This window comes from Lacerta agilis, chromosome 14 (genome assembly GCF_009819535.1).
Source record: "Lacerta agilis isolate rLacAgi1 chromosome 14, rLacAgi1.pri, whole genome shotgun sequence".
NCBI classification, from domain to species: Eukaryota; Metazoa; Chordata; class Lepidosauria; order Squamata; family Lacertidae; genus Lacerta; species Lacerta agilis.
The window spans coordinates 48,203,472-48,227,400 of record NC_046325.1 but is presented as its reverse complement, the minus strand read 5'-3'; the positions used below and the strand labels follow the sequence as shown (position 1 = coordinate 48,227,400).

Below are 23,929 nucleotides of genomic sequence, written 5' to 3'. Positions count from 1 at the left end.
AGAACCATGCAAAACCCTGAAGCCAGCGCCCTCCAGATGTGCAGTCACCTCTTTGCTTCTGAGAGCAGCAAATATTGGTCAAATGTTCATTGCAACCTTAGGGACTAGAAACTTACCAGTATATTCTTTTTAAGGAAAGCTGAGTTTCTCAGGATGCCTAGTTCTCTGTCTAGTACCGAATTCATTGTTTGCACAATCAAAATAACAACTAAGTCTTCCATGAGAAGCAGACTTACCAGGGGACAAGGAGGATTTACTGTCATGGAAGATTTAAAGGACACCCCATTGAGGAAGCTAAACAAGAACTTTATTGTCAAACAAGAACAGTAACAGGAAACTCCTAGCTCCACCCTGACGCAACTATTTATTGATACTACCCACACACTTGTTTCCGAGTAACAGGATTGCATTGGGCATATAGGGTTAGAATACCTTTGGGTGGCCCTCTCTTCTCCTGCACAGGTGTTCTCATTCAGCAACACACAACATCACAAATCACCTGTAATCTGCTGTGTATCACCTTGTTAACCTCTTCTCCTTGCTAGACCTTGACAACCTTTTTTTTTATTAAAAAAAACCAGTCAGATTCTGCCTATTTCTCCTTCTACAGAGTAAAACCAGAAAACCCAAGTTGAGGTTTTATTGACTGTGTTGCTTTAAGAGAGGGGAAATGATGGGAACGTACTGTGTTATCTTACAATGGATGGGCGAAGTCGGTTAATGGGGAACTAATGGTGTAATATTAAAATATGTGACCTCAATCTGTTGATCGCTGCAGGCGGCTATTTTAACACTTTTTTGAGACTGCTTAATCCAGGCTGCTGACATCTGTTAAACGGAGGATGGCAACATAATCCAACTATTTACTACACACTGGGTGACAAGAGGAAGGGCAGGAGAGTCAAACAAAAAATAACCTTTTTCGGAGAATCATAGGCACCAGCTGTTACACTGTAGGTATATCTGAATGTTTCTTCATATATAAAGGGGCTCTGCAGATAGAAAACTAGCATGTCAGGATAGAGACTATAGGCCAGAACCTACCCACCCCCTCTTGGCAGGCTAGCTTTCGATGTGCAGTGCTTTTTTTCATGGGAGGGGCATTTAAGCATGCGATTCTCTCACGATATAAAGAGCAACTACAACAGGAGAGGAAGCAGACTCACGAGAATTCATCGTTTCAACACCTAGTTAATATATATTCTTTGTTTCTGTTTCAAAATGGTGGGAAATTACAGGAAAATGCATTGTTCAGGAGATACGGTATGGTGTCCTGGCCTGTGTTTAGTTCCAGCTTCTGTACCACCTTGGAGCTGGATGGCTGATAGTGGCAGACTGAACTGAAGTCCCAGATTTGCCTCTTCGTTGCACTAACACACGGAGCCTATGCGACTGGAGCCACTCTTCCATGCTGCAGGCACCTAACTGGTAATAACTACCATCCACATAGAATGGTAAGGTGGGAAAGATCTTGATGGTCACCTAGTGATTCCAGCCCAGCCCCCTGCTTTAGTACAAGACGGCTGCAGGTGAAACACTCCTCTTTACTTCTCCTGTACCTCTCCCACACAGGGATTTGATTAGTTTTGTAATTGTGAAACAAAAATCCTGTCCAGTAGGTCAATACTCTTCCATAGTGCAGAATCGGCAAAATATAAAAGTGCGAGAGAGAAAAAGAGTGTCTTCCTTTTAAATAGTTTTTGAGCTTATGGCACAGATAGGATTCAAGCTTTGGACTGAAATGCACTGTAACTATTTGCAAACTTACGTTAACTACAAGCCAAACTATGGAAGGACTGGAGTCCAGGCAGAGTAGTTCTGCATAATACTGCAGTGTTGGTTTGTGTCACTAGCAGTTAGTAAAAACACCTGCCTTTTAAGTAATTAGGTAAGCCTGTGTGTGTGTGTGTGTGTGTGTGTGTGATTCCAAACAACTGCATATAATTTATATACCGGTAAGCAGCAAGCATTTATCTTAATAAACCTCTCATTGGAATCCTGATCTCCATCATATTATCATCTTCAACAGGCTAAGGGGGGGGAAACGTAATGGTGTACAGAGCCTGGAACAAATTCCATGACAAGGTGTGAGAAGTGAAACAGTGTTTTCCTTGCAGCAAAGAGTTCCCTAATTCAGCTTTCCTTGAGTGAAATACAGTGGTACCTCAGGTTACATACGCTTCAGGTTACATATGCTTCAGGTTACATACTCCACTAACCCAGAAATAACGCTTCAGGTTAAGAACTTTGCTTCAGGATGAGAACAGAAATTGCACCGTGGCGGCGTGGTGGCAGCAGGAGGCCCCATTAGCTAAAGTGATGCTTCAGGTTAAGAACAGTTCCAGGTTAAGAACGGACCTCCAGAACAAATTAAGTTCTTAACCCGAGGTACCACTGTACAGACATTAGCTCTGGGAGGGAATCTGAATCAGCTTTCCATTTTCAGAAGTACAGTGGTTGTGAACATGATCCATGTGGGAGGCGCGTGCACAACCCGCAGCATCCGTAACCTGCAGCGCCACGTGTCCACACGCACAGGTTGTGATTCGTCGCTTATGTGCATGCGCGAAGTGCGATTTAGTGCTTCTGCGCACGTGTGAAGCGCCAAACCCGGAAATAACCGGTTCCGGTGAACGCAACCCAAGGTATGACTGTATACATTGTTGTGAGACCACACTGGTTCATATTGAGCATGTGTGAGAATTTTCTTATTGCCTGCATAGAGTAACATTTGCCAGGTAAGTACCTTTTAAATAAAAACTACAAATATGCTATACTGCTACTAGGTAACAGCACATACCAAATGTTCCCCTTTGACCTTACAAAACATTTCCCCAAAAGACCCAGTAAAAACAGAGACATTTTCTCCTAAGTCCACCTCAGCAAACTCTATGGGCAGAAACGGACATCGCCCGTCAAAATGCCAGAATCACTCATCAAACATTCAGCTCATTTAGAATAAGTCATTTCCTAGCCTTTCTACCCAAGTTTGGAATGGAGGACCATTCTCAACCCGCCTCTCCTACGCTGCCAAGTTTCAATCCAAGGAACTATTTCCTAACCAGAAGCCGAAGAACCTACTGCCCCCCAATTTCTTATTATCATGGCAGAATGGGACTCATTCCCAGCACAGAGGAGCCATGTGCAGCACAGTCCATCTTGTTATCTCATTCTCCTTTATAGGAAGTTGCTTTACACCTGGTCAAGTGCTGGACCTTGCTACGAATACCTCCCTTGTTCTCTTAGAATGGCAATGGCGCCCACCTGAGAGGTGCCAGAACTGAGCTCCAGCTAGGAAAAAAAGCCCTGCCACTGGTCCATCTCGCTCAGCACTGTCTCTACTCTGGCTGCCAGCAGCAGCTCCTCAGAGGTTCTTTCACATCACCTTCCACCTGGAATCTTCTAATTGGGATGATGCCAGGGATTGAACCCAATACCAACTGCCTGCCCAGCAGCTGCTCTGCTGCTAAGCTACAGTCCCCCAAATTATTCCCATTGAGGCCCTGTCCAAAGTCAGGCCTGCTTAGCTTCCGCAAGACTGCTCCATCAAGCACCTTCAGACTGCAACCAGGCCTTATGTTCAAGTAGCACATTCAGAAGAAGGGATGGGCGGCTGTTGGCCTCCCCGTGCCCTTCCTTCTGCATGGCACCAGGTAGCCAGGCATTCGCTATCTCTCCTTTTGAAGAAAGGTAACAATACTCGGCAAAAGCTAGGCTCCAAAACATTTCAGAAGTGTACATACCCGGCGCCATACATCTAATCTGCAAAACAGCTTTTATCACACAAATATCCAGTGCACAGTAATTGTCCCAGAATAAAAACAGCATTAGAGAGATTTTCAGAAGTGAAGCTGATAGTGGCCAATATACAAGGTTAGTCATATTTCGTCCCGTTGAAATAAATATTTTTAAAAAGTTCTAAGTCAAATTCAAGATATTACTATTAGTATATAAAGCCTTTAAGTTGACGTGAAGGAGTGCCTTACACCCTGTATGCACCCACTCAACTGCTTCTGTCTGCAGAACCGACATTTTTACAACTGCCACATAATGTTTGTTCCTCACTTGCAAGGAACTGATTCTTTAGTGTAGCAGCACCTACACTTTGGAACATTATTTTTGGCACCTCTTAAAAGCATTTTTAAAGATAAGTCTATCCAGACATATAATTTTGACTCTGTGCATTTGTTTTAAAACTATACTTTAATAAATGTTATGCCAACCTTGTGTTAATGCTTGATTTCATTGGTATTTTAATCAACAATTTAATATGTTTCTATGCTTTGATGTTATTAATTGAACAGTACATACATTTTGTCAATTAAAACATACTTAATTTTCTTAAGGCCATGAATTTCAATGTGTCAACTCTTGAGTATGACTGTTGGCTATCACTCAATGTATTTTAGCCTGGAATGTGTAACCTGTGAATGTGTATGGAAAAATAAACTCAGGTGTGCAATCTAAACTTGTAAAGCATGGCAGAACAAACCTGGTGCTCTCCAGATTCTGCTGGACTATAAATTCTATCACCTGTGATCACTGCCCATGCTAGCTGGGGCTGGAGAAAGCTGAAGTCCAACAATAATCTAAAGGATAGCATGGTGTTCCCCCCCGTTTTACAGAACTTAAGAACAATGTTTATGATGTAATTGGGGTATATGTAACCAACATATGCCACCTATTATTACTCACAAACAGACTCAGCAATACAAATATCAGGGGGGGGGGGAGATTAAGATAAGGTTGAAGAAGCAGAGGGAGAAATTACTTGATCTTGCTGAAGACGATGTCAACATCGGTGAGAGTCACGTTCTTGCTATCGATCACGTGGCAATCCTTACACAACTTGGACCAGTTTTTCCCATGCATCTCTTTCCCTGTGGCTCTCGTATCCCCGTGGATAGCAAATTTTCTGAAAGCCTCTTCAAGAGCGCTCAACTCTGGCCCACTGGCCCCGTCGTGGGAGCTGTTTGAGTCGCAGGATAACCTTTTGGCTGCTTTTTCTTTTGCGGAATCTGCAGGAGACCTTGGAGGTGTTTTGTTCACATGCTTGGTGAGTTTACTTGTGTTGTCAGCCATTGTGCTAAAGAGAAGATGGAGAAGAGGAAGTTCATTCTTTGTAGGCCACTGCTTGCATTAAAACAAAAACCAGACCACGTCTAAACAGAATTGCCCTGCTTTCGTCCTTTTCAGAAAATACACCAATATGCATTTTTTGTTCCGTTTCTCTTAAACTGCTCTCACAACTGAAAAGTATGAATTCCAAAACAGATGTTCAACGTCAGGTGAGGGATGGCTTGTTGGCATGAGTGAATGAGGCCCTGTCTACACATGCTGCAGTCAGAGATAGTACAGTGGACTGCACCGTTTCAGGATGCCAGTAAAGAATGACATTATTGAATACTTCCCTGTGTAAAAACTCTCAGCCAGAAGAAAACCAGCGTATCAAGTGTAAAATGTCCTAAACTAGGCTGCTCCCTACTCTGCTAGTCCTCTACTTGCAGAGCCGCCGCCACCCCCACAATGCTCTCTTAGCCTTTCTTATTAAGAGCAGCACAAACGGAGATAGACAGATGCTGGAAAACTGGGACCGGTCTCAGTGGCGGACCTTGGCGTCTCAAATTTCAGAGGCACCCTGTGCAGCACCAAAATCCGGCGCCCCTGTCCTGCCTCCCATTGGAGCAATAGTGGTGGAGTCTCCTCCGGCGCTTCAGAAGCACCATGCCCAGTACAACTGCACCGGTCACACTCCCCTAGAGCCGCTTCCACTGGTCTCAGCATGGGCTCTTGGTAGGCTGGAGTGTGATCCATAGCATTGGCTGAGAAACTGGCATGTCAAGTTAGAGCAGCTAGAGGCAAGCCTAATCCATTTTCTTTCTACAGCACACGGCAAATACTTATTGAATACGGTAATTATTTGGACTGTGGCAGGAAACCACGCACTACCCATGGAAAAATATAAGTGTGACCTTTTAGAATAATAAAATGAAACTTTTATTATCCAGCATGACACAAATCTGTAAAAATACCAGGTCAAGTTGCATATTGTTGCAATGGTTGTTTTCTCAAATGTACTTAATGTAATCTGAAAAATAAAAAGGCATGCACACCCTGGCTAAAATCTCCATTCCTACTTTATTTGGCCAGAAGAACTTTCATATCTCTTATCTGCTTTTCAGTTTCCGTCGTTTATTCAAGGGCCAACCAGGAAGCGTTGAGAGCTCAAGTAAGAAGAGATCGAGCAAAGTCTGTTTGTGTGAGTGTCAAGCCTAAGAAGGCATTCAGGGTGAATTTTGAACATCATTTGTTGTTTGGGGGGAACGATTCATATTTTAAAGAAATTCAAACAATAGTTCCTTTCAAGGGAATTGTTATTCTACTTCTGTAAGCCCAAGCAAACAGTCTTAAGTAGACGCCTGCACCAGGCGAGGCAGTGTAAGCAGCAGCATATTGGGGGGGGGGGAGGAGTGCAGGATAGGTGCCAGTGCAAAGGCAGATGAACATAAGGGAAGGGCAAGCCCTGTTCCGTCTCCCAGTTTGCTCCATGGGGTCTCATCCTGTACTCTCCAAATGCAAGGGGGGAAGCCATGGATGACACAGCAGCCTTTCCCAGACAAGCAGGGAACAGCAAAAGCAGGAGGAGGAGGAGGAAGAGGAGGAGGAGGAGGAGGAGGAGGGGGCAGTGAGAGGCACCCATCCAGGTGACAGTGGCAATGAATGACTCTGGGGAGCCAGTCATGCCAGCTGTCCAAACCACAAAATCTGTTTACAATAAATGTATTAAAAAATGATATTTTTTTTGGATCAAATTATTCATACCAGTATCTGAGCAACAGTAAGATTACCATCAGCATGTTATTCTTTTTAAAGATAGCCTGGCAAATAAATCCACAGGCATCACTAACCCATTAAAAATGCTTCACTGCCCAAGAAACCATAAGGGAGATGAAGGTGAGATTCAGCAATCTGACCACCGTCTCAAACTAGTTATGCTACAAGCAGTACATTCACATAAGCAGAAGTTCTCAAGCAAGCTCTATTCTACAAATTCCATTCAGGAACCTAAGAAGGCTGCAGAACAGTCAAGAATATGTGCACTTTGCCCTCACTTCATTTGTTTTTTCTGAAAATGCAGGTCAGGGTCCTGGAAATGGCCTGTCATGTTCATAACGTGGCAATGGAACAGCCTGCCAATTTCTCCCTAAGCATTCACCAGCCCCCACTTTCATAAAACATCACTAGTTTTGACAATGCCAGCGCTGAAGGAGTGGGGGGTGGGAAAGTGTGTTTACGCACAGCATGTACTTTGATCTGTGGAACGACAAAAAATTTAAGTGGCCCACCAAAACCCCCAGCAATTTTCAAAAACTTGTAGCTGCTACTATCCTGGGTACACATCCATGTAAAACTCAACAGGACTTACATCTGAGTAAGGGTTACTCTGTGAGTGTCTCCCAACATTAGAACAATTATGATCTTCAGGTAAACCACCGTCATGCAATCTTCCCTGCTAAGCAGGGGTCAGTTTTACGAGGTGAGCCATACAACATCCCCACCTGCTTTGGAAACCCCTCCCCAAATCTCTAGCCACTTTGAAAGTGGCCGTTCTCAGCTATTCTTCCCTCCTTTATATCTGCCAAGCAAGAAAAATGTACGTGCCCCCACTTGCAAATATTCCTCGCGGCTATTTTAACTATTTGGGCTTTTAAAATTACAGTATGTTTATAGGCTTGGTGTATTTTTCTAGTCCCTGTACCTAATCAACCATATTTTCCCATGTATAAGACGCCCCCGTGTATAAGGCGCGCCCTGTTTTGGGGGACCCCAAATTAAGAAAATGGGGGGAGATTGTATCCGTGTATAAGACGACCCCCAATTTTAAACATAGCTGCTATTTCTGCCATGAGCTTTCCATCCTAGAAATTATCACCCATGGAAGATTCTGTCTGCCCAATGTCCCTCCTGTCCAGCAGCTCAGGGTCTGAGGCTGGAATCTGGCCCAGGGATCATTCTGGTCCTTGGTGTGCTTAAAGCCCGGAAGGCATGAAAAGAAGTGTGCAGCATTATCTTCCCATGACACTTGCTTTTAAATTGTGTTGCCATCATCTTTGCTATCACAGCCAGCAACATAAGTAATCCTAATGCTCAACAGTATGGGTTTCCTGGTGCCCTCTCTCAACTGAAACCTCCCAAAGCATTCTGCCCAAGTAGAAGACATTCAGATGGCACGTCTGATGACACCTGTCAAGTGAGAGACTTCCATTTTAGACAGAGCAGACATAGCATAGTCAGGATTACAATGGAAGTCTTGTTTTCAGCATAGACGGGCACAGAGGACAACCAGTCCATCAACAGTTCAACTACAGAGATCATGTCAGGACAGATAAGGGTGGAAGTGGGTAACGGCCGGGTAAGGACAGGGATTGTACAATTTATTTATTCTATTCACTGTACAACAGATACTTGTTCCAGCCAGGGTTCATCAAGCACAATGCATGCAGCAGGCTGAGAGTGCAGAAATTTAGGGCCATACAATTTTCTCCCCAGTATTACCCAACCGACAAGAACTACAAAACCTTTGCAAGTGAAAAGGTTCATATATAAAGGTTTTAATTTCCACCTTCTGTCAGCCAAGGTCCTCAAAGTGCCTCACAACACTAGATAAAAAGAAGCACAATAAAATATAAATAAAACTGCCAAGAAGCAGTGAACAGCTGGAAGGACACTATATATCATAAAAGCGGGAGACAGGATCCTGTATATGCTAATAGCAAACACCTTCTCTGAGTCAAAACAATATAAATAATAAAATAATAAAAAAATCCTTCCAGTAGCACCTTAGAGACCAACTAAGTTTGTTCTTGGTATGAGCTTTCGTGTGCATGCACACTTCTTCAGATACACAGAAACAGAAGTCACCAGACCCTTATATATAGTGAGAGAGTGAGGAGGGGTATTGCTCAGAAGGGTGGTGGGAATGGGAGATTGGCTGATGGGTGTGGAAAAACTGTTGATGACTGATAACGACTGCAATTAGTCTTAAAGGAAAAAGCAAGGGGTTAGATGGCTAAAGATAGCTTTGTCATGTATAATGAGACAAGAATCCAATGTCTTTGTTCAGACCAGGTCTCTCCATGGTTTTAAGTTTGGTGATTACCGTGTTTCTCCTAAAATAAGACATGGCCATAAAATAAGCCATAGCAGAATTTCTATGCATTTGTGAAATATAAGCCGTTTCCCGAAAATAAGCCATACCCCAAAAATAAGCCATAGTGATGCGGCACCTCCCATTAAAACAGCCTGGAGAGGCGTGGCTATGCAGCATACTGATGCGATGCGGTTAAAATAAGACATCCCCTGAAAATAAGCCATACTGTGTTTTGTTGAGGGGAAAAAAATATAAGACGGTGTCTTATTTTAGGAGAAACACGGTAGTTGCAATTCAGCCACTTCTCTTTCCAGTCTATTTCTGAAATTCCTTTGTACTGTATTAAGACAGCTACTTTGAGATCTTGTATGGAATGTCCTGGGAGATGGAAGTGTTCTCCGACTTGTTTCTCTGCCTTGTGATTCCTGATATCAGATTTATGTGGATCCTTATGTAGCTAAGAAAGAGACCAGGCGGCTGAGGGAAACTCCAAGGTTTTAAGAAATACAAAAGTTTTCTGGGTGACCTAAGGGGGCAAAAGCAAAATAAAGACCCCAAGCAATCCAACGAGGTCTGGGCATGTTTTGGCAACAAAACACAGAAAACAGGGTATCCTGAAAAGAACAGGGCTGACTCACTGTCAGGAAACCTTGAATAGGAACACTCCACATACCAATATTCGTTACAAATCCCATGTTTAAAATTCAGTTAATATTCAGTTTAAATATTAAAAGGCCTGGTAGAAAAGAAATGCATTTAATGTCTCTCTTAAAGCACTAATTGAATCAATCAGGAAATCTACTCTGGGGGAAGAATTCGCTAGAAGGGGAGTCACCTCCAAACAAAGTTTGTTTCTGGAAAAAGGTCAACTGTGCCTCGGATGCTATAATTTAGCACCAAAACCTATAATCCTATTCTGTGCTCCTCATACATAGTTTCTGACAAAGCCACACTCCTGCATTTGGGGCTGGCTGAAGTTTCTGAATTGTCATCCTCAATGTCAGTCTGCAGTAGCCAAGAACCTACCAGGAAATCCACAATAAAGGAAAGTTCCATATCGGACATCTACCAGAATAAGAGCTACGCCCTTAATTGTACCAGTGCTGCACTATGCAAAGGCAGGAGAGATGAGGAATTCTGAAAAATGAGCAGTTTGCTCAATTTTGGCAATTCCCCCCTCAAGTTTGCGGTCGAACACACAGGAAGCCCGGAGCATGTATTCCAGTGAAAACTCCCACCATTGCTTTGGCTGCTGAGAATACAGGGTGTGGGGAGGAAAGAAATGAATGGATAGTTTCCCCCCATATGCTTAAAAACTGGAGGGTCACACTACTACTGTATGTGTTCCTGCAGTACTAAATGGGAACAGACATTCCCACCCACTGCAGGTGTGGGCATCAAATTCAATCAGCAACAGTTTGTGTGTCCTTGTGCAGCAGCTCCTTTTCATTTCATAAAGGGCTCGCACTGAGAAACTTCCTGATAAGAGTACTTCCTATACAGTATATTGGTATTTTCATTCCCTCTTTTGACAAAACATACTCAGAAAAACTGGATGGGCTGGGCAGACGCAGCAGGAGAATAGTTGTTTTCTCTTAATTCAGAGGATGATTAGCCGAAGGCCATCGCTATGAATGCATCTCTGGCCCAAATTTTTATAAGCATCAGTAAGAATCAGCGTTAATGCAGCCTGTTTCTCGGTTCTCAGTTCTGCTCAGGGCTGAATTAAGAGACATGTTTCTATGCTACACACAGAGTTGATTTTACTGTCAGCTGCTGCAGTTCTTAGAACACAGGTTATCCAAGGCTCCCTTTAGGAAAGGAAATCCTAAAGAGAATTTATTGGTTTTTCTGAGGGCACATAATGGCTGGGGACCGGGGGACGGGGCAATACAACATATTAGCTTACACAGGGGGTTTTGTAGTTCCATACAGAACCTCTTTCCAAAGTGACTTGTCTCTGTTACCACTCTGGGGAGTGTAAAGTGGGTCCAGCTATGCAGCTGCCCTAAGCTCTCTAGAAGACATTTGCAGAGAGTAATCAAAAATAAGTAAATGATACATAACATGCTTTCCCCTACACTGCAAAAAAACGGCTATGAAACTATATCTGCTTTGCAAGAGATGTACTTATTTCCTCACCCTTTCTCCCAGTGGTAGCACAAAGTAACACAGCACAATACAAACTAGCATTAACACAAAAACAACATGCACGATGGGAAGTGGCGTAGCTCAACGGTAGAGCATCACCTTTACACACAGAAAGTCCCAGTTCCATCCTAGACATTTCTGGGCAGCACAGGGGAAAAACCCAGTCAGAAATTCTGGACAGCCGCTGCCACTCAGTGTGGACAAAACTGAGCTAAATAGAGCAATGGTCCGACTCTACAGGATGTTCCTAGTAACACTGTCAGCAACGAGGCTGATTACATTTCAAAGGCCTGGGTAAACAAAATGGTTTTCATCTTGTGCTAAATGAGGTCACGGTTTCATAATCAGGGGGCCACACCTAACAATGCCCTGTCTCACATTGTCAAGCAGCCAAAAAGGGCAGTCCACCTAAAGCACATTGCAGTGACCAAATTTGGAGGATATTAGTACATGGGTACCTGAGGTCAGGATGTTCTAGTCCAGGAATGACTATAGCTGGACAGACCAGCTGGACATGGGCAGGGGCATTCCTCCAGCAATAATGTGGAATCAAGGTGCCCTCTCAAGCTGCAAACTTGGTCCTTCAGGTAAAGCACTATTCCATCCAGAACTGGCCAACTCCCTAATTCCTAAACCTGTAAACCACTGATCCACAGAACCTCAAGACTTCCTGGGATTCACTTTCAGTTTACTGGCCCTCATCCAGCCCGTAACTAAGACCAGACGCTGGTCCAGCACTTCAACAGCATCTCCTAATTCTGATGAAATGCTGGCATAAAGCTGGGGTCATTCGCATATTGGTAACACCGGATTCCCCCCCCCCATTCTGCCCCGCCGCCGCCACCACCCAGAAGCTTCAAAGAGATGCTAAACATCAGAGACAAGACTGAAGCTTGCGGTACTTTGTGAGTGTGACTGCACGTTCCCATTGCTGTAGCTGGCTAAACATCCCAAAATACCGGTGGTGTTAACAGAGGTGCTTCATGCAAGGGAAAAGGATCAGTTGATCTGTGCAAATAAAACTGCGGTCCATCTGAGATCGGTCTTAATAGTCTTTTTGCCTGTGCAGTTTAGCAAATAGCACCAAACAAAACGTGACAAAGGCAAAGAACCTGAGATTTGCTCTATAAGAAACAATCTGACTGGTCTCAACGAAAGATCTTGAGAGCTACTGCAGGCCAGTGAAGAGGAAGCCCTGCTGCTGCAGGATTAATATCTTTGCTTAACCATGTCACTTTGTCTCAGCCTAACCCACACCACAGGGTTGTTGTGAGAATGAAAGGGGGGAAATGTGAATGCTCCTTGGAGGAATGGCAGCAGACGAATGGAGCACAGCTCCAAGAGGGAAGGCTGACCTGAGTGCCATGGGCCACTCATGCTGTATGAACACAGCTTCCAGATAAAGGCATTCCACATTTGCCGAAACTGGACATAATCTGTTTTTGGTTTTTATTAGAGGGCAAATTAGAAAGGAACCACCTAAAACGCTAGTGCAGAAGGCTTTCAGGATTTGCTTGGAAATCCTGCATGAAACTAGATGCTGTGTGTGCACTGGACTAGCGAAGAGCAGCCATGCCATCATCCCCTGCTGCAGCCAAATGGTGTCACAAAGGATCAGCATTTACATGGATGACTTTAAACGCATCCCTGGGTCTCGTAGTAAACATTACCACTGATAAAGAAAAGGATCACTGTTTCTTTTAGTGAGCTCTGAACAGCTGCCCTGTACAGCTCTAGGGTGCTGCACAGCTGCTGCGTTGTGTGTGTGTGTGTCAGTCAGAGGCAAATTGAAGAGGTGGTGACTGCTTGAAGACATCAGAGAGAGATTTCAGGGTGTCAATTTCACTTTCCTGGCTCTATTAAATTTCTGTAATCTGACCATTTAATCCCCCACTCCGTCCCCGCCTTGTTAAATTCAGTTCTATGGAATATTGTTACAAGTTAATTAAACAGTTGTGCTCTATCCCATTTCAACACTGAGGTGGAAATGAACACAAAGCTGGTGTGATTACCTTAATCAGCCTGAAGAAGAGCCACCAATATTTGCAGCACTTCCCTGCCTGATCATGTACTCACCACTGGTCCTTACTCACCACAGGTGACCAGGCAAGTGCCTGTTTGCAAGCCTTTTTCCAATTGTGGAGCTGGGGTAGGGGGCTAGAAACCACAAAATTCTGATATCTAGTGCTATTTTTCTAGAAAAAGAGGTGCCAGAACTCACCATGACTGCCTCTCTTGTTCTCAGATAGGTGCCAAACTGAGTTCCAGTGAGTTCTGGCTGAAAAAAGTCCTGCTGATAACCCAAATTTAAGTTTTGGTGAAGCTTGACCAGATTGCATGAAGGGTGCCTTGGGGTGAACCTGGAGTGAAGGACCAGCTTTCCAAGGGAGAAGTCAGTTTTGCAGATCCACTACATTGTAGGACAATGTCAGATGGGAAAAGGTTTATAATGGTTTGGTGGCCTATCAGCTGATGGAATATTTGGCCCTTCCAGGTGATCTAAGGCTGATGTAGATGACTCTCACGTCTGGTCCCTGCAATCCAAACCCAGCTAGTGCTGTCAAGTCTTTTATCCCAGTTTGTTCTTGCAGCTGCCAGGGCTGGACACAGGTTGAAAGTGGACATGCCTGACTTATCTTCAGGGGTGATACTGAAGGCAAGCAATAAGTGGAGGCCATGCCTTGCTTGTGAGCATCTAGACATTTGGGCACTGCTGAAAGCAGAACTCTTTTCAAAGTTGGACCTTGATGTGATCCAGCAAAGAAGTTCCTATAGTCTTAAGAGAAGAGACTGCCTCTGCCTGGGACGTTTCTCTCACTCTGTGCTGAGCACGGCTGTTGCAAGCAAAAGTGAAGGGAGCCATTCTTTGGTGGAGGCCAAAATTCTTCATGGGTTCAACTGCATGAGGTCTGTGACCAGTTGCCACTGGATAGGAATACTGGTTGTCAGAATCCAACCTGTTGAATAGTTGGTGTTGACAGTCCTAGGGGATGCTGCATTTGTTTGCTATCTGTGTCTGGAAGTCTGACGGGGCAACTCAAGGCTGCAATCTGACAAATGTATGACATATGTGTCTGCACACACACATTAGGCTTTAGGTGTACACTCTGAGCATCTTTGGTGTACACCAGAAAAACCATAATGTGTGAACTGGACCTCAGCCTTACTGTGGTCACTAGGGCTCCTCTGCATCTCCTGTCTGCAAATAGAATAAGGATTTTGGCCTAGCTAGCTTGCTACCCTACCAATCCATGTAGTTTTCAGGTGATTCACATGATTACACACACAAGCATTCCCACAACCTGCCCTTGTGAACCTTTGTTCATTTTTTTTTTAAATTAAAAAACCCCAACATTTTTGAGCTTATGGAACTATTAATGAACAATCCACGTGAGCTTTTTATCTTGTCAATTTTTTGGGTTTTTTTCATTAGGCATTAAGAGCAAAGTAGTGTTTCTTGTTTTAGCATAATCGGGTCAGGTTGTTTGTCATGGAGGCACTTGAAGGAAATATGAAACAAGTCACTATCCTAAACCAAGCAGCCTACATACCTAAAATGTGGTCTTGTGGTGAATTCTGATTAAAAATAAACCACAGTCAGGCACTTCATTGATTCAGCTTGGAAAAAGCTGCATCTATGAAGTAGACTCTACCCTGCAAGTAGAAAACAAAAAAAAAACCCTTATCCCACAAAAAAAATGTTCGCTCTTCAAAGTGCTACAGGACTCCTTGAAAAACTGGCCGTCTTGTCTCATTTTTGTAACAGAAGTTCTTAGAAAATTAAAATAAGTAACTTACTGTTCAAATGCTACACATTACCCATATGCCTCCAACAAAATGGAAATGGAAATAGTTTAAAATTTGAAATTACCGGTATATAACACATTTACAAACAAAATCTGTGGAACCAATTTCAGGTTAATTTTTTTAAATAAAATAATAAACCTACATAAACTTCACCTATGAAGTATTTATCTATGCTGGTAAGTGCCTATAAAATGTATCTTTCAGACAGAACAAACAAGCTAATAATACATAAAGCACATTAATATATAAAGTACATTAAAAAGTGCACTGCAAATAAGAGCATCATAGCAACTTGATATAGGGACTTTTCCGGCCTCTTTCCAAAACACACAGGAATTATTCTGAGGCAAGAGAAAAGAAGCTCAAACTGCCTAAATAAATCAGCTGACCTGACCATATATTCTCAGCTGCTTGGAGGAACAGAAATGGGGATGATAATGACATATAAAACAACTCCAATGGTCAGACCAAGGTAGAGCTAAACATAGCAAAGGCACAAGGCAGCTTTCCTAGCACACCAGCTCACGCACACCTATGCTGGGTCTTTTTGACAGCCCAAAATAAATGAAGAATAAACTGTCCTCTCATTTGCAAAAGCTTTCCAACCTGGTTGGCTGGAAAATATTCTTTCACTCCAGCAGGCAAGCAGGCTAGTGGTTATTTGCAAGCCTGAGGACAAGCAACAGTACTGTACAGATGGGTCATCTATCCTGTGATAGATACCAATATCACAGGGGTAAATGTGACCGCAGTTCTAATATAGGATAGTGTTAAGTGCTTCAGGGCTTTACAGAAAACAGGAATCAAATGGTGCACTGAGCTGCAGTAGGATGCAGAATATGCAAGCAGTGTTTTGCAATTCAAGACACCAATCCTAATTACATAATCAGTCATCTACCTATGCTAGTAAATCTCAGCACCAAGATAACCAATGTTTAAAAAAAAATGCACACACAGACACAAAACAAGGGGGATAAATGGAGAGTTGATTCTCTAGGATCAGCTGATTGTCAGATCAGGTCTTGCTTAAGTCCCTTTCAAAGTGCTGGCCAAGATGGAAAGGAATTTAGGAAGAGATTACAATTAAGGGGTGGGATTTGGGAAGCCCCTTTCAGAGTTCTATCTTCTGCCGCACTTTGAAAGGGGCTTCTTCAGAGGGTCTCGTAGAGCACTACGCAAGACACATGCAGGACATGAAAGTCATCAGGCATTATTTTGATATCAGCTGATGGGCAGGTACTCCCTGCTCTCAGGAGAACTCGTCATGACAGCTTTCTCTAAACAATTTTGTTTGCACATGTCTCATGCTCACATGCTGCATCACTTCTCCCCTCCTACATAACCATCCACTCTCACTGGGTGCCTTTCCGAGGCTGAGATAACACAAGCACAAAAGATCTTCAGGGACAGAGCTAACATTCTTTGTTTGGTTTCAGGTAGTGCTTGTTCGGCTCCCGCAAAAACTCATTTTGAGCGATTCAAAGCAAAATGGGACTGGGTAGTTTGCATAGTCACAGCAAGCAAAGAATAATGTTCCAGGTAACCACCATAACGCTCAAAGCAGCCAAAGTGGGCATCTCTCCTCTTTTCCTTATAGCTACTCTGTGGCCTGTTTTGCACAATCTGCAGCCTAGCAAGATTACAGGAGCATGAGGACTCCTGGAGGGGAGCCTGCAGGCACTTTGCTCCTGCCCAGTCCTTTTTGCCCAGTATCGTGAACGTCTGTTCTTCCTTGCGATTAGTGAGGAGAGAGCTTAACCACGAATCCTAGCTGGATGACGAGCCAAGTCAAACCTTGGTACAGCGCAGGACTGGGCAGGGCAAAGCGGGTGTGAGTCCAAAAATTCATATGGTCTCACTAAGCATGGAAGCACCCAGTGTTGTCTCTGGTTAAAAAGAGTTTGCAGGTTTCTGAATCACCCGAAAAAGTTACAAACCTGTGAAGAGACATTACAGTGGGATGAGCATGTACAACATTGGCAATGATGCCTATCTTAGATCACTCTTCAGCTCTCTGAAAGAACTATTGTCTCCAGACACAATAGACAATAGAACTTAGAGCTACCACACTTGAGTGTCATTTGAAAGAGTTGGGGAACCACTTTGACCATGTAGACAAAAACTAATCTGAATTAAGATCATATGGAAATGGTATAAGAATTTAATTTTGGTTACTTAGATCTCCCTAGCAATAGATTCATCAATGGCAAAGTTTGCAATTTTACAAAGTTCTAATAAATTGCTCTTCTTTCCCTATGAGCAAACCAAGCAGGTGGTTAATAGCACATGGAAAAACCAGCATGTCAATGCGAGAAGGGCTCTAGGCTAGTCTTCTCCTTGATACACCACTTTTCTATGTGCAGATAATGCATTCCTTCTGGCGAGTCTCCACCTACACTATAAAATGGTAACCTTCGGGCACAGGTTTCGCCACCTTAGCAAGAACCAGGCCAAAACTGTAACAGGCAGAATAAAAATAATCTAATCTCCAGAGGTTTTCCAGTGCTGTAACTGTCCTGAAATAATAAAAAAGATTCTGAGCTTGTGCAGAGTGGCTCTCTTTAGCACCCAGATAACCACAACAAGCCATCATGTATTTTACTTGTACAAAGATCCTCCAAGTCAGAGGGTCAGACCCAACATGGCTGCTCAATGAAGACACAGACACGCACAGCCCCCCCCCCCACACACTTACTGTGATGTGGTTCTGAACACCTAGGTAGGGCACGACACAGCAAAACACAAGATATATTTACCCTTTACAGTTATTTACTAAGATATAGTTCAGTTATTCCACAATTATAAGATATAACTAAGATACAAGTAGCAAACACCTAAGCATTTAGTCCAATCTCCCCAGTGCTTTTGTCCTCACTGGTCAGCATACTAGAAGGCAGATGAGGGGGGGTTTTACTGTATAACAAGGTAGAATCCTGCCTGCCTGCCTTTCCTTTCTATTGACTTGTGTAAATCAAAAGGCTGTAAAAGAATGAAAGCGGAAAATTCAGGGAAGGGGCCTCGGGTCATCCCTGAGGGGACTGTTTGCCGACAGATCTTGCCTCCCCCCCCCCTGCTGCAGAGGACACAAGACCACCTGAGCCCCTGTCCCAGCCCTCCACCTCCCTCTCTCTGCCTCTCAGTGTTCCTGACTGAAGCAAGGGGCTTGCTCTGAAAATGGCCAGGTCTGAGGATTGCAGCCCAGATCAGGTGTGTGCACAGACAGCAACACGCTGAGGAAATGAGTAAATATTGCTCTCCCTCTGGCTGGAATGAAATCAGAAAGTGGAACCAAAGGATCCAGTGTCAATCATTTCCATTGCACCTGCTACCTCCAGGGAAGGTGCATAATTTATTCTCCACAGTGAAGGGGGAGGGGGAGGAGAAGGAATCCCACTGAAGGATCCAGCCGCTCCCTCATAGATTCCACCTTGTGAAACAGATGCATAAGGATCCTCAGTTGTTGCTGTTGCCGCCCCCCCCCCAAAAGCTATTGCTTTACAACCGCTGGAGAAGCCCAGTAGCTTCCCAGGAACCTTCTTCCCCAGAAAATGAAAGATAAACACTGCAATGTAAGGGGAAAGAGAAGGGGGTCCTCAGCGAGTCTGACACACACTCTAGATTTATTACGTAACACTGAAGCACCTAGAAAAACACCAGAAAAATCTAGAAGCCACAACTAGGAAGAACCTAAAGATTCCCTCTCTCATCACATCCACACACACACCCTACAAGTGCTACCATCTAAATGGAAGATACCCCACTCGTGTATGTGTGCAGCTTCTTTTTGCAGGAATATGCTCTTTATTCGCCAGCAAAATCTTTCAGATTTCTCTGGGGTTGAGGGGCAGAAAGGATCTAGAAAGGGAGTCAGTTTTTTTAAAAGCAAGATCTATTGGAGCAGAAGGGTGCACATCTCAGAGCAAGAGGTCCAAAGGGAGCCGTCCCTTTAACTGCAAGAAAGCTCCTGCAATTGCAAAGAATGCCACCTCTCTGGGGTGCTCCTTGCATGCATGCATGCGCCTGTTTCTTTCGACCGCTCAACGAGCTTTGAGAGCCTTTCGCCCGGGGCTGTGTGAGGGCTACAAATACAGCAGCAAGCAGGCAGCTGGGATCTCTCTCGGAGGAGGGCGGCCAACAGCGAAGCCCGGCAATGTTTAGACGCCGCGGCTTCGCTGGCCAACTTCAGCAGGGGGAAACCGCCGTCTCCCTCTCCGCCCGCCCCCGTGCATGCCTCTTCGCTTTCGTTTTGCAGCCCGAGAGGCGACAAGCCAGCAGCGCCTTTCTCGGCGCGGCAGCCCCAGCGCGGGCGCCCAGAGGCAGCAGGAGCAAGCGCAAGACGCGCGCGCGCTGGGAATGCCGGCGCCTCTCTCCCGCTCCCTCGCCGGCAGCCCGACCGTCGGTCAGACTCTGCCGCCTTCAGCTGCCGGGCGCGGAGCTCTGTGGGGCAGCAGGCTGGCTGGCTGCAGCAGCAGCAGCCCAAAAAAGGCCACAGGGGACCCGGAACTCACTCGCTCGCTCGTCCGCCCGCCCGCGGCGCTGCCTGGGGGCGCGCAGTCCCTCTAAGCCCCCCGCTCCTCCGCCTCGCTTACCTCCCCGCTCGGGCGGGCTCCGCTCCGCTCCGCTCCTCCCCGTCCGCGCTGCCAACTCTCAGCCCCGGACTCGGGTGCGCGGAGCCCGCGGCAGAAGCGTCCGCAGCAGCAGCGGCGGCGGCGGCGGTGGCTGAGCGAGGCGCGACTAGCGCGGCGCTGAGGCGGGCGGCTCCTCCCTCCGCGCCTGGCATTGGCGAAGGGCCGTCGAGGGGCCCGCCCAGCGCGCGCTGCCCACCCCACCCCCGGAGGCGCCCGGCCGGACGCGGAGACTCCGCCCCAGTCAGGCGCCTTCCGTGGCCCTCGGCGCGCCCTCCCGCGGCTCCCCGAGGGCCGGACGGGGCGGGCAGGTGAGCTCTGCCGGGGCCGGGAGCGGGTCCCGCCTCCTCGCGCCGAGCGCAGCCTCCACACGGGCAGCAGGTAGCTGCGTCATGGAGCGTCTCTAGTCTTTCCAGCAATCATGCCGAAGAATGTTTGGGGGGTGTCGTGATCCGCCCTGAGATCTACGAGTATAGGGCGGTATACTACATACACATACATATAGGTACATACCGGTACATGCCGCACAAGTGAATAGCCTTTACCTGGGTCTTGACTTGCTGCGTGGTGGCGGTGCCCCCGAATTTATCCCTTTTGGAGGGAACTTCCACCCCGCAAAAACCAACCTGATGACAAGACAGCCCCCCAGATCCAAAATCGCCCCTCTTATCTTTACTCCGCAGAGTCGAGATTCAATCAAGAAAGATCTTCTCTTACACTTGCAGCTAAAACAAAATAAAAAATAAAAAAATTCCTTCCAGTAGCACCTTAGAGACCAACTAAGTTTGTTCTTGGTATGAGCTTTCGTGTCTCTAAGGTGCTACTGGAATGATTTTTTGATTTTGTTTTGACTATGGCAGACCAACAAGGCTGCCTACCTGTAAACAGATACAGCTAAGTTAGTGGTAGCAAACGAAATGGAAATCTCTCAGGTTGCAGGAATGCAACATTGTAAAACACTTAATTTGTCCAGACAAACAAAGCGAACATCCCGAGGGGGGGGGGTCTACAGGTTCTATGCAATATGGTATCCTTTTATTGACTTTGTAAAATCAATTGAACATGGTTTTTAATCTGCCATCAACAGACGTGGGAAAGGAGGCAGGAAATAGGTAAGTAGCCACCAGTTGGGATCTCTCTACAAAAAAAACAAAAAAAAACTGTCCTTCTGTGAATCCTTGCCAGAATCACTTCTACCTTTTAAACAAGGGTATCCAGTGATCTGTGGTGGGGGTGGGACCAACTAAGTTATTGTTTTCCTCCTGGAAACAGGGCAAAATTTAAAACATACCGGTAATTTCATTCATTGCACTGGTAAGGCCACGATGCCTACTTTCTATAAGCCAGTATTCAGTTTTCCCTGAAGTAATGCCAATTTCCCTGCTTGGGATAAAAACAGCATTGCCTTTACCTATATGTTTCCTTGTTTGTTACACCATCCTTCACCCAAAGATCACAACATAAAAATACAAAATGAGAACACTAAAACACACTAAAACAAACCAAAATCTGATCAGTTTCCCACCCATACCTGCTGAGACTCATCTGTTAACGGCGCAATCCACTGTAGTCCATTGGGATTAGAAAACATTAATGAAGTTCATCCATAATGCATGCTCTGCTTACTACTTACTTACCAAGACTTCTGAAATACATAAAAATTCATGGGAGTTATCCTAAGCAGAATGCTTTTTGCCCAGTTGTTGGCACTAGCTTTTGTGAAGACATCAAGACAGATGCAGTTTTGCATATGTATAAAGCAGTACATGGAACTGAAGAGCAATCTTATTTTATTTACTTACTTATTTAATTTATATATTGCCCTTCATCCAAAGATCATGGGGCAGTTTACAATACAGTATAATCCTCAGCAACAAGGGGGAGACAAGTGATAAAAAAATAATTGCCATCTTTAAGCTTCGGTTCAGTGACCACAGGACACAGCAGCCCCACAGGGATGCTGCAGAAAGAATGTGGTTGGTCAAGGAAGCCATGGACTCAAAAAATTAAAAATCTCTGGACTAAGGCAACGGAGTGAGTGTGTGGCCAAAGAGATATTTGAATGAAGGACTTTCTGACTCATGTATGTATAGCCCAATCTTAACCATTTATACTCAGAAGTAAACCATATTGAATTCAGTGAGAATTACTCCTGGATAAGTGGGGTTATTGCATCTTTGGCCTCCTAGCTAGCCAGTATGCTACACCAGCTCTAACACTTCTTTAGCAAAAGGGCTTATGTTCCTTTTCTATGGATAGTCACTTTGCTCAGGAACACTAGCAGACTTCTCTAGTTTTCTGTAGACTTCAGCTGCATAATCTTCTGGTTTAAAAATTCAAAACTTGAGGCAGGCAACACTTGGTGGGCGGTGTGGCAACCCAGCCTGCCAGATTTCCATCTTTCAGTCTGGGAACTGGCAATAATAAACATCATGGTGGGAATACAAATGTTTGCACACTAATTATTATTTAGGGTTTTTTTCCTGCTTGCTTTTGCTAATTGCAAAATTAAGTTTTGTCTTTGGCCAAACCACTAGATTCCAAAGAAGGGAGGGGAAAATAAACGGATTTGAAAGCCTAAGTCTTTCCCTCCCCTGAAAAGTTTCCCTGTTCAGTTATTCAATTGTTTGGATTATGTTTACTGGTCATTATAGATCTCTTTGTTAAACACAGCTACCGTTGAGATCATTCCTCATCCCGAGAAGATAAAGCTCTGTGTTTTCCCTCAACATCTGCACAGGGCAAACCTCCAAGATTAAGTTCCCCGTCCACATTTGAATATTTGTATTATCAGCTTTTGAGAAAGACATTCATGTTTTTAAAAACAAACATGTAAAATGAGTGCCAGGTTCCCTGCCTTAAAAACAAATAATTCAGCAAAATAGTGAAAGAAATGTGTTTTCCAGCTGCTGTTTATAAATCCCAGTTGCTAGGCTGCTGTTATCAAAAGTTATGACTGAGTTGCATAGTTACCCTCTGCAAAGTCTTCCTGTTCTTGACAATGGGGCAAAGGACTCTGCCCCTCAACTATCTGATTAGAACAAGTTGATGGGAGAAAATAGACAAAACAAAACAAATAAAAAATAAAAAAGATCCTTCCAGTAGCACTTTAGAGACCAACTCAGTTTGTTCTTGGTATGAGCTTTCATGTGCATGCACACTTCTTCAGATACACTGAAATAGAAGTCACCAGACCCTTATATAGAGAGAGTGAGAAGGGGTATTACTCAGAAGGGTGGTGGGAATGGGTGATTGGCTGATAGGTGTGGAAAACCTGTTGATGACTGTTAACGACTGCAATTAGTCCTAAAGGAAAAAGCATGGGGTGAGATGGCTAAAGATAGCTTTGTCATGTATAATGAGACAAGAATCCATAAGAAAATAGTGTTCAGCTGGGCATTTGATTATGAAACAAACCTAAATTTAATCCTAATTTAATCCACATTCTTGCCAACCTCTATGAGGTGCAACCCATCTCTTGCCAGAAGTCTTTCTTCGTGGAAGTGAGAACCATGTTCAAAGAAGCCAATATTTCCCCAACACCATCTGCACAGCCAGTTGTTTACTTCCAGTATTTTCCTCTTTCTTCCTGGGTCATCCTGTTGAGGGTCCATCACTCAACAAGAAGGAGTGATGAAATAACCAACTGTGCCCCAAGTGCCTTCAGCTTCCTACCCATAGTCTCATAGTCCCTTGCTGTATGCCAAAGGCTGTGTCTGGTGGTATCATTGGTACCCACATGGGATACAAGGGAGGGAGGGATGCATAATGGTTGATGGGCTTTATAAGAGCTGGTAACTTCTCTGTCACATCTTGAATCTTTGCAACTGGAAGACAGCACACCTCCTGGGACATCTTGTTACATCTGCACACTGCAACCTCTGTCCCATCAGTAGGGGGAGTCACCTTCCACCACAACACATCGCATCCTCCTCTGGACAGTGGCAGGAATCCTTCTATATACTGTTCCTTCTATAGCTATCTGGGTATGTTCTGAGACCTGCAACTGCTGTCCTTGTTCCTGTGGCCCAGAATTAAGGGTCCAAGGGGAGGGCCTGGAATCAATTGTGCCGCCCCAAAGACACAACATGTTTCTTGACAGTCCCGCTTCTGTGTGTCGCATTCCTCCAAGTGTTTGCTTCCTGCATTTAGTGATCTTCCTCCTCTAGGGGTGTCCCACCACCCCCCCCACAGT

At 44.7% G+C, this 23,929-nt stretch overlaps 1 protein-coding gene across 2 annotated transcripts in view; it reads right to left on the bottom strand.

Annotated features, from left to right (window-relative positions):
* TPPP (tubulin polymerization promoting protein) overlaps window positions 1-19,786 on the bottom strand; it is a 42,051-nt gene extending 22,265 nt beyond the window's left edge. Inside the window, exons 1-2 of one of the 2 annotated variants that reach the window (XM_033170310.1) lie at window positions 19,716-19,786; window positions 4,772-5,088 (exon numbers count right to left, since the gene is read on the bottom strand). In XM_033170310.1, the coding sequence (XP_033026201.1) occupies window positions 4,772-5,082 (311 nt within the window). In that variant the 5' untranslated portion in view covers window positions 5,083-5,088; window positions 19,716-19,786. Of the gene's footprint in view, window positions 1-4,771; window positions 5,089-19,698 lie in introns of both variants that reach the window. The other variant, XM_033170309.1, reaches the window with a different exon arrangement.
* Between the last annotated feature and the right edge of the window lie 4,143 nt (window positions 19,787-23,929).